General features: G+C 38.2%; 1 protein-coding gene across 2 annotated transcripts; it reads left to right on the top strand.

The window, feature by feature from the left end:
- The first annotated feature begins 3,343 nt into the window (after positions 1-3,343).
- stx5a (syntaxin 5A) lies at positions 3,344-10,385 on the top strand. 2 transcript variants are annotated; one of them, XM_029442104.1, is made up of 12 exons: positions 3,344-3,483; positions 3,936-4,161; positions 4,955-5,025; positions 5,244-5,299; positions 5,422-5,492; positions 5,629-5,745; positions 6,395-6,451; positions 6,555-6,636; positions 7,812-7,898; positions 8,047-8,150; positions 8,399-8,520; positions 9,044-10,385. In XM_029442104.1, the coding sequence occupies exons 2-12, from the start codon at positions 4,099-4,101 to the stop codon at positions 9,201-9,203; spliced, it is 990 nt and encodes a 329-aa protein (XP_029297964.1). In that variant the 5' UTR covers positions 3,344-3,483; positions 3,936-4,098; the 3' UTR covers positions 9,204-10,385. The 2 variants fall into 2 exon arrangements, with proteins under 2 accessions (XP_029297964.1, XP_029297965.1); XM_029442105.1 differs by lacking the exon at positions 7,812-7,898 and having other exon boundaries at positions 9,044-9,203.
- Positions 10,386-11,037: the final 652 nt, after the last annotated feature.

Consider the following 11,037-nt stretch of genomic DNA (forward strand, 5'->3'; position numbering starts at 1 on the left):
CGGCCTCAGATCAGATGATACGATTACAAAATCGATCATTGGCCTTTGACCTAGGGTGCCCTGGTACCACGTGCACTTATGAGCATCCTTATGTTCGAACATGGTGTTTGTTATGGCCATTCCGTGACTAGCACAGAAGTACAACAACAAACGACCGTTCGGGTTTAGATCAGGGAGGGCAACTCCGGAGAAGAATAGAGTCCAACCCCTATCCAGGAGTACGGTTCCAGAGCCAAGACTGTGCGTGGAGGTAAGCCCCACCAGATCCAACTGGTAGCGATCCACCTCCCGCACTAGTTCCGGCTCCTTCCCCCACAGAGAGGTGACGTTCCACGTCCCCAGAGCCAGCCTCTGCTGCCCGGGTCTGGTCCGTCGAGGTCCCTGACCATCACTGCCACCCGTGTGACAGTGCACCCGACCCCAGCGGTTTTTCCCATGAGTGGTGGGCCCACAGGATGAATGGATGGGAGGCACCACATAGCTTCTTTGGGCTGTGCCCGACCAGGCTCCGTGGCAAACCCGGCCACCAGGCGCTCGCTGTCGGGCCCTCCCTCTGGGCCTGGCTCCAGACGGGGGCCCCGGGCTTCCTCCGGGCAGGGTCTCTCCTTTCCTTTCCCTTTCTTTCATGAAGTCGTTTTTGAACCATTCTTAGTCTGGCCCCTCGCCTGAGACCAATTTGCCTTGGGAGACCCTACCAGGAGCACTAGGCTCCAGACAACATAGCTCTCAGGTTCATAGGGACACACAAACCTCTCCACCACGATAAGGTGATGGTTCCCAGAGAGGCACTTAGAGGATATAATGATAATTTCACTAAGAAATGGCAACATTTCATTTCAGATTTTAGCAACCTGTCTGTGTTGCCTCCTGAATGAGACTCACCTGTCTGGTCTGGTGCATTTACCTGGTCCTCTGTCTGATTCATACCATACTGTAGTTTTACACTAAAATTACTACTAAAAAGTGTTCTTAATTGAAAATGAATGCAAACTGTGTGGTTGGGTTTGTTTGCATTGTTGGGTATAACTTGTTGTTGCTACTTGTTTTGTTTTTTTCTGTTGTGATTTTGTTAAATATGAAATAATTAAAATACCAGACCTTTGAATCTTGTATACCATACTATACATTTCCGAAAATAAAATATGTTGTTAAAATAGAAGAAGAAAAGAGATTAAATCAAAAAGAAAAGGAAACTATAGGAAACTATTCTGTCCTGATGTTCAGCAAAACAGATGAATACATCATGTGTGAAAGCATGAAGGGGAGTGTTTCAGAGGAAGGGATAGTGGATTATAGAGAGATATAAAAGGTGAAAGAAAGCGTAGATGAGGCGCATAGGGGCAGGGTGGAGGGCTCTTTGTGGTTGGGGGTCTGGCAGGTAAAGAGGCGAGGGCATAGTTGTGGTCTGGGCGTGCTCGGTCCTGTCAGGCGGAGGATGCGGGTACCAGCAAGAGAGAGAAGAGATCAGAGAGCCTGCTGGATGTTATCTTTTTGTCCATACCATACCTGCAGGTTGACTCACCTGAGCCAGCAGCCAATCACGTCCTCTGTCTGTCTGTCTGTCTGTCTGTTCCCTCAGAGGTTCAGTTCTCCTACATCATCTCGTTTTGCTTGCAGCAGGCGTCAGTCTTCAATGACCAATTGATCTTTTTGTTCCTATTATAATTCTATAAGTGCACTTGTATGTTCCTCTGTTAATAATTTAGGTTTAATAGCATACAGTAATACTGTTCATTGTTCTTCTTGGCCAAAGTAATGCAACGCATGCTTTTCAGATTAATGCAATCAGTAAAGAGATCATCAATACTATTGGAATGTAATTCATGATTCTAGTTAGTAATAATGTATCTTTTATCTTGACAATATTCAGATTCAGCAGGGAAATATTACATACAACATAACTTCCATGTAGCTTTTCATTAACATTAATTCACTGCCATGTGATGTGGTCTTTTTTATGTGGATATCATTTATTATGTGTAAAAGTGTACTGAGAACTGCTGAAAACTGGAGTTAAATTCCTTGTATGCTGAAACTAATAAAGTTTTGATTTTACATTCTGTGCAAGATATTTCACCTCCCAGTTAACTCTGGAGAAGACAAAAGGTGTTTATTTAGAGATGCGTGTTTGAAGGTGAGGAAAGAAGCTGCAGGGTGTACCTGGTGAAACAATGTACAACTTTGTTGCTGACTGGTTGTGGCTTAATATTTGATACCAACAGGGAAGGTGTCGTGGTACTGGCAAAGCTGGACTCCAAATCTTCAGTGTTTGGCAAATGATTTATGGGGAAAGTAACTTTGTATGGGAATACAGGAATTTGTACTAAAGAACACTAAACTGGCACGTTAACGACCATCATGCGGGTTATGACCTGACCTTGAAACCCTGTGTCAAAATCTAGGGCTAGGACCTTAATTATTTCGGTTTATACTGCGCTTAAATGAGGTAGATGTTTTCTTGTGTTTAATAAAACAACCACACACCCTCTCTGTACACAATGCATAGGAGAGGGATGACGGTTATTAAGGGCCTATATAATCATTTGTTGTACTTTGGGACCCCTAGCAAGTTAATCTGGCCATGGATACTAGGATCTAGAATAAAATTATATATGTATAAAAGAAAATCGCTTACATTGTACATTACAAAAATGGGCCACCAACACAACAGAAATGTATCCCTATTTGATTTATGGTAATATTTGGTAATGTTTGGGCAAATACATACCCCTCCAATCTTTATAAACTTTTTTTCTACCATCATTGTTTAGCAATTGAATTCCCAAATTCATTCATATACTGTAGCCTACTACTAGAGAGATTGATCATCTTCAACACGGCCAGTACTCTCTCAGATATCTTGGTTTACAGATATAAAACTCCAAAGTACACGTTATGAAGAGCTTGGTATCCTTAGTAAATGTTAAAAGGATATTTTCATCACATTCAATTCATGAGGTCTTATTATTTCTTGACATGTATATATATATATATATATATATATATGTATTTATTTTCTCTATTTCTTCCCCCCCCCCCTATAGTTTTTCATGTGTTTCGTTGTTGTCGTTGATGTCGTTGTTTTTAATTGTAAATTATGTTAAATTAGTTTTGTCGTTTTGTGTGTTTTTGTTGTTGTTGTTTTTCAAACTAATAAATAAAAACATTAAATAAATAAAAATGATAATGTTAATGTTAAATCTTGAAGGATAATACTACTTTATTCATAATATAATATTTATTCAAAATACAACATGCCTTTTTCCACTGTAAATCTCACGTCATCCACTACGCTGTAAACAGGAGGTATGGCGCCCTCTGGCGGCCACTTGCTGCACGTGCATGATTTTCTGCCTCGGTAAAGTAGACGTGGCAGTGACGTCAGTGCCGGAAACGACCCGGATCGGAACTTTAACTCCTGGGTTGATTAGTTTTTACCAGAAACATCGAGAGCTCCTGAAATATCATGTAATATCGACTAAAGTAAGTTGGAACCGATCGATTGTTCTCTTTTGAATACAATTTAAGTTCACATGGTTAGTTTAGATCGAATTTGACGAAAGGAAAGCAGGAGAGACCGTATGGAAAGCTTGGTTAGCCTTCTGAAGCTAACGTTAGCCGGTGGTTAGCCGGTGAGGCCGTGATCAGCTGTGTTGAACGTGATGAACGGCCTTTACTCAGAGAGAGCACCTCCACATAATCATTATCACCTAATGATATGTATATTTAGCTCACCTGTGGCTTTATGTGTCATCTGTGTCAGGGAGTTGTTGTTTATTGTTGGTCTGTTAGTCGTGTTGTTGGTGTCTTAATCGTGCTGTTAGCTAACGGTGGGGGTGGCTTCTTACTATCTAACCTCAAACTTTATTTATCAGTTTAATTTCAAACTGTCAGTTTACAAGTTGTTTTGACACGTCTTGTTTCCGTTACCGCAGACATGTTTGTACATATGTCCATGAAGGATACCCCACCTTGGATGTGAGTTTGTGCGCACACCGGGAGGTCTTCTTATTTATCCATCACACGGAGCAGGACCCGGTAGTCCCTGGTGGTTTCTGCTCTACAGCGGCCTGGTGGTGACCCTTAATCGGCGGCAGGATGACGTGCCGCGACCGGACCCTCGAGTTCCAGTCGGCCTGTAAATCTCTCCAGGGCAGACCGGTATGTTGGCACAAAACACCTGACGTCAACACAATAATAACGTAATCGCCTAATGTGAAATGAGTAATTTGCCTGAACTGTGTAACACAGAGGTTCTCAATTTAATTTCAGTCAAGGACCCCTTACAAGATGGAGAATATATCTGGGACCCCTTCTAATAATTTGATGTAGCCTATTTTATTATGAAATATATTTTTGAATATGTGAAAGATCACAAGAGAAATGTATGAAGATTTTAGACATGTATTCAAATATTTGCAGATTCTAATAGTTATAGATTTGTTAGATTAAACTATTATAGATTTCAAATTAAAATGTTAAAATATATGTTTTATATCATGATTTAATGAATCTGAAACCTTGCACTGACTCCTCTTTGATAATCACTGAATGAACATTACAAGTACACTTTTTCTGTACTATTATTTATGTGCTATGTTTTTAAACCCTCAAATGTCACCATTGGTATCAGCCTCAATAATCCAGTATCAGATGGACTATAGTCAGAAGTTACCAGTGCTCATAGTGACACCATAAGCATGTTACTCACTTAGTTTGACTAAGAGCCCTGGTATTATTTTCGAACTAAATAAGAAATTAGTAAAAGGCTGCATGTGACCTGGAAATAATTATTTCAATGTTTAGTAGATTAAAAAAAAAATGTAATCAATGAATTACTTGACCAATTGATTAGTCCCAATTCAATGTTGAGAATTGTTTTTCACATATTTTCAGCTTCTTCTTTTTAATGAATCTTTCCCCCTCAAACTCTACTTTCTACCTCTCCTGGCAGAATGGAGTCCAGCCCAGTAAACCAGCTCTCAGCGCCCTCAGGCAGCGCAGTGACTTCACAGTTATGGCCAAGTAAGTTCCTCATAGTCTGGTGTTTGACCTTTCAACAGCTCATATTTGAAGAACTTCTTTTTTGTTGATTTTGGGTGTTGCATTATTTGTATTCACACATTATTATCCTCTTCATACTTATTGTATGTGAACAATCTTCTGTCTATATCTTTATTGAATTGGAGTACTATTTTAGTATGTGCAGGACAATGAAAGCTACTATTTTTGTTTCCTTGTAGGAGAATTGGAAAAGACTTGAGCAATACATTTGCCAAACTGGAAAAGCTCACTATTTGTAAGTCTTCCTTTTTTAATTCAATTTAATTTTAGCATAATTTAAAATGTTCTAAATAATCTTGCTTGTGTGTTAAATCATTCAAAGTGCTGATTCTACATGCTGTTGTTTTGATGATTTAGTGGCAAAAAGAAAATCTCTATTTGATGACAAGGCAGTGGAGATTGAGGAGCTAACATACATCATTAAACAAGTGAGTTGAATTGTTAACAGCCCAAGAAATGTGGTTTAGCAAACATACTGTATATTATGTGTGAATTGAGCAGCTATATATAAAAATCCTGTAATACCTTGTTAAACTTCTTCACTATTCTGCGTTTATGTTTTAGGACATCAACAGTCTAAACAAACAGATAGCACAGCTGCAGGACTTGGTGAGATCCCGCGCAGCTCCGGGAGGCCGACACATCCAAACCCACTCTAACACTATAGTGGTGTCTTTACAGGTATATTCACCAAGGTCTAATTCATACTTAATTGTATATGTGCATTGAGTCCAAGTGCACGGGACTATTTCCATTGTGGTAAACTTTCCTTTATGGGTAGTGTTTTGTTTTTTTGCCAATTTGGGAACAAATTAAAAAAAATTGAAAAAAGGTTAAAACTTACATTTTGTACAACTTTTTAAAAACTTGTAGATTTTAAATATAACACAAAATTGTGCACAAAAATATTGCATCAACAGTGCTAAGAATTTACCTTTTCAGATATTATTACAAATTGTAATAATTTTAGTGGTCATTATTGGAAGTAAACAGGATTAAAGAAAGTTAAGTACAGACCAGGACAGTTGGAAAAATACATTAATAAATAATAAAACGTCCATGAAAATTAGTCCAGGACTAATGGAGCTTGTAAAAACAGAAAGTTTTAAAATGTTTTATTATCAACATTTTAATATTGTTTACTCTAACCTCTTAATAAAGTTGGGTTTTTGTTCATGCACAGTAAAATAGAGGGAAGCGTATAATTATAATAATAATTTAAAAATGTTTGTAGGAATTCTTGTACACACATTGGTGCTCTTTCCTAAATGTACACGGCTGAATTAAGCTGCACTTTGTTGAACCTTTCTGTGTCTTTTGTTGCCCACAGTCCAAACTGGCTTCAATGTCTAATGACTTCAAATCAGTCCTAGAAGTTAGAACAGAGGTAAGAAGATACTCTTATCATACAAAGGCAGAACATACTAAACCCTTTTGAATCGGGCACAGTCGTGTTTACCTCCTCATTCATTTTTCCCTTTGTCCTGCAGAACCTGAAGCAGCAGCGCAGCAGGAGAGAGCAGTTCTCCCAGCCCCCCGTGTCGTCTTCTCCTCTGATGGCTAACAACTTCAGTAAGTTTATCCACACCTCGGCTTCACTCACTATGATTTTAACAAGGGTCTTGCTGGTGTAGCTTCATAAGGGCGTGTTCACTCTATACTCATTTTTGTTTGTGGGAAAAGTTTTTCCTCAGCCACATTTTGTGCTGATTAAACACTTCAGTGTTTGAACTTACAAGCAGCAGTATTTCATTCACCTCACAACCTAAATATAACCTCTATCACAGACAAGGATAAAAGGTGATTTCTTATCATAACATTGGGATCTCATACTCACTGGTGTAACGTTAACATGTAGCACAAATGATATCCTGGTCACCTGAGTTCTACTTTGGAAATCAATTGTTTACTAAAACATTTACTGCTCTTCAACTTTTCATCTAACTTGACAAATTGTGCCGGCCTTTTCAAAAAGTGTCATAGAGTGAACACACCTTTTCTTTTATATTGAGTATTTGTTTTGGCTTTGAGGCAGGATTCGACAGGTCTGGCTCCTGCTCAGTTTACCATTCTGCTAAACAAATAGCTAAATGTGTTCCTCCAGGGAGCTCAGATGCTTCCAGTGGAGGCTTTTAAACGGCCTATATTTCAGCATTTTTTGGTGAAACCTCAAACATTGTGCTCGCTGTTGATATCCTACAATAAAAAAAAATTGGTAGCAAATTGATAAAAAATCTTTTGTTATATTTTTATTGGGGAGAAAAACTTTGATAATTATAGCTAATTAATTAATTAATTATTAATTAGGCCCATGTTGCAGACAACATGGACTATAACTGTCTCGACCTAACTGGTTTACATGTCTTTAATAAAGTACCAATTATAGCATCTTGTTTAAAGTGCTTACTAGAAACGGGTACTTGAATAGAAATATTTACATAATTGGAACTCGTTGAAGCAAACTTGGCTCATGATAAAGAAAATATGAGTGTATAACATTTATTAAAATAATAACCTGTACAGATATGAGTTTTATAAAAGTTACTGTATACCAGTTTATATTTCTTGATCTTATTATTTACAACGAGCAACTTGTTTGAAATTCAGCCACAAATGCTGTAGGTGTCCAGAAACAGTTGGACTGGCGGTGTGTTTTTCGAACAGCTGTTGTGATAGGGAACTGCTCCTTGTGAATGATTATTAATGTATTTGGTCATCTATAATGCAAAAATTAAAAAATATTTTAGGGAGCCGCAAAAAAGGGGCCCAGGAGCCGCATGCAGCTCGCGATCCGCGCAATGGTTACCAGGGCAATACAACCTCAAATTTAAAAGGTATTTCCCTGGAACGCTTGACTCTCCCAGTGGGTATAACTAGCTTCTGTGTGTGCCCGCTGTTCTTTCTGTTTTCCCCCTCTACCATTGAGGATCTCTGTCTGACCTTATTGAACATTTGTGTGTTTTGCTCTTTGTCTCCCTTCAGAGAGCTCAGTCCTGATGCAAGATGAGTCCAGGAGTATGGGGGATGTGGCCATCGATATGGACTCTCAGAGCAATCCCTTGCAACTGCAGCTTATTGATGAGCAGGTAGACTGTCTGTGTATATTTGTCAAAGTCATGCATATGGAGAGGAATGTGTGGGCATCTCATTTGCTAGCACAAATGCTGGGTTAATTGAATTTTAATAAAAAAAATGTTAAATTAGTCTATGCCAATTACTAGGACATTTATCCACTGTAAACTTTAAGTATAATACTGTAAAAATATTGTGACTAAAATCTAGTCAAATGGAGAAACTGTGCATTTATGTGTTATTTACTAATGTGCCGTTACAGGACTCGTACATCCAGAGCCGTGCAGACACCATGCAGAACATCGAGAGCACCATCGTGGAACTGGGCTCTATATTCCAGCAGCTGGCACACATGGTGAAGGAGCAAGAGGAGACCATCCAGAGGTAAGATGGAGCAAGAAAATGAGCAAGAGAGACTATTTTCATTGGTGAAAGCAGGACAGCTGTAATATTTAGGTATCACCTTATCTGTAATTATAACATAACAATGAAAGTACTTGTAAAGAAAAAATCTGACGTGTTATTTCTCGTCTAACTCTCGGCAAGCAAGCGAACTAGCAATTTCCTCAAAATGTTAAACTATTCTTTTGATAAACAAGCAATAGGAATTAGGAAAGTTGCAGTAAAGAAGGGAAATGCTGCTAAAAGTTGGATGTTGGTAATCTTTAAATTACATCATGCAGAATTTAGGTGCTTGTGATTAATTCACATTTAAATCTTTCACTTTCTTTTACTGAAATATAGAAACAATGAATCACATATATGACTTGCCAGTTCTATCCTGGCTGATCTGAAAGGAAATTTATTATTATTATTATTATTATTATTATTATTATTATTATTATTATTATTATTATTATAGGTAACACAATTGTTTAACAAGTCCTATCTCGTGCTTCTCTCACAGGATCGACGCTAACGTGGAGGACACGCAGCTGAACGTGGATGCCGCCCACACAGAGATCCTCAAATACTTCCAGTCAGTCTCCTCCAACCGCTGGCTGATGATCAAGATCTTTCTCGTCCTCGTCGTCTTCTTCATCATCTTTGTTGTCTTTTTCGCTTAAAGGAAAGAGGAAGAGAAAGCGCATCCAATGAGGGGAAGTGAAGCTAAAGCTGGACTAAGACGACGTGTCCAGGCAACGTATTTGAAGGACACACTTCTATCAAAGTGACACTTGGGAGCCGCTCAGATTATAATAAAGACTTTTCCATTAACACAGACTTTCCGGTTGTTCCCAAGCCACAGACTCTGGATCTTAATTGGACGATTCAGTGAAGAATAAAGATGTCGAACTCTGTCCCAATGAAAGAATAAATGATCTAAAATCCCCACTTTGTATAGAGAGAGAAAGAGCGAGAGCAATAAACTGCTCGATATTGTACTTTGACCAATTCTTCATAAACATTTAATCCAAATGGCTATAATTTAATGGTTTGATTCTGCAAACTGTCTTTTTAATTTTCTTGTTTACCCCACACGTCATCCATTATTATTATTATTATTATTAGTATTATTATTATTTCAAAGCCAAACTACAGGACTGGAATATATCCTCAGATCATTTTGCTTCATAGTTAACTTACTTTGCATGACTGTGGCCCTTGTTTCTCAACAATTCGTCACTTTATTCTGTTATGCTTTCAAAGTTTATTTGCCAAATGGATACTCGTATAAAACTGTGACTCAAAACGAAGACACTCGCTGCGGTCCAGCATTTCGTGTCCTGAATGCACAAGAAGTTAGACAGCTGAAGGGACTGTTTGCTGGTGTAATTCAGATACAAGTTGTAAGAAAAGTTAAGTTATGTAACATCACTGTTTTTAAATTAAACAGTTTGGTTGTTAGCCATTTGGCAGGTTGAACGGTTGAAAAAGTGAACATTCAGTGCTGCAGACTTCAGCATGAGTCTGAAGGGTCTGTATTTGACATCAGTGCTTATGAAGGGGTTCGACTGGTTGTGGAGGACCACTAATGAAGTGACTCACTCAGCCAGATTCCCTGGAAGTATCTGGTTGGATGTCACTGTTGTAGTTTCTTTCCCTCTTAATCTATCTCAATGTTATTTAAATGACCACAGCTTTTTTTTTAAAGAAAGAAAGAAAGAAAGCATTATTCCTATTTGATCCCTGTCTGTTCTTTTTTTTTTTTGCCAAATGCCTTGACTTCAATGTATAAAGTGCAAATAGTGATAATGATGTATTGATAAGAAAGTGCATATTAATAAAATGATAATGGGGTGCTGGCATTCATGACTGAGATTTTCTTGCGATAAGAGGATTAGGCACCAGTGGTATAATTAGCTGGGAGGCTAAGACTAGCTAACAGAAGTGTTAAGCAGGTGCAGCTTTGACTCACATATTCAACACATTCACACCAGGAAGACGTATTGTATTTATATTTATTTACAGAGAGATTTAGATAAAAATACTTAGGCTTTTTCACCACAAAGTGATAAAGGTCCATGTAGCTTTCATTCCTTGTGTGGAAAGGCTTCAAGGCGACTAAAAACAATGTACACTTAAAGAGATATAAATGGGCAAAACTCCGAGAGTCACATTCACTGAAATGTTGCACAACTACACCAGAAACACAGACATCTTTGTGGAAAAAAATGAGGTTTTAACTGCATAGAAGTAATGAGAACATTGTATATTTATTTCCCCGAATGCTTAAGTTCACAATAAAAAAAGATTACAGATGGTTGTAGTTATTTCCTACAGACAAGTATAGAAAGTAACATCCCTGATGTGAGGTACAACAGCTAAAATAGTAATAGAATAAGGAATATAAACTATTAGAGCATTTGTAGACAGACGACATGGCAATGTGACAGTGGTGATTAATAGCAGCAGAGCTAACCGAGCAGGTGATCTGGAGCCAAACTGAGACTTAATATA

This window comes from Cottoperca gobio, chromosome 10 (genome assembly GCF_900634415.1).
Source record: "Cottoperca gobio chromosome 10, fCotGob3.1, whole genome shotgun sequence".
In the NCBI taxonomy this organism is placed as follows: domain Eukaryota; kingdom Metazoa; phylum Chordata; class Actinopteri; order Perciformes; family Bovichtidae; genus Cottoperca; species Cottoperca gobio.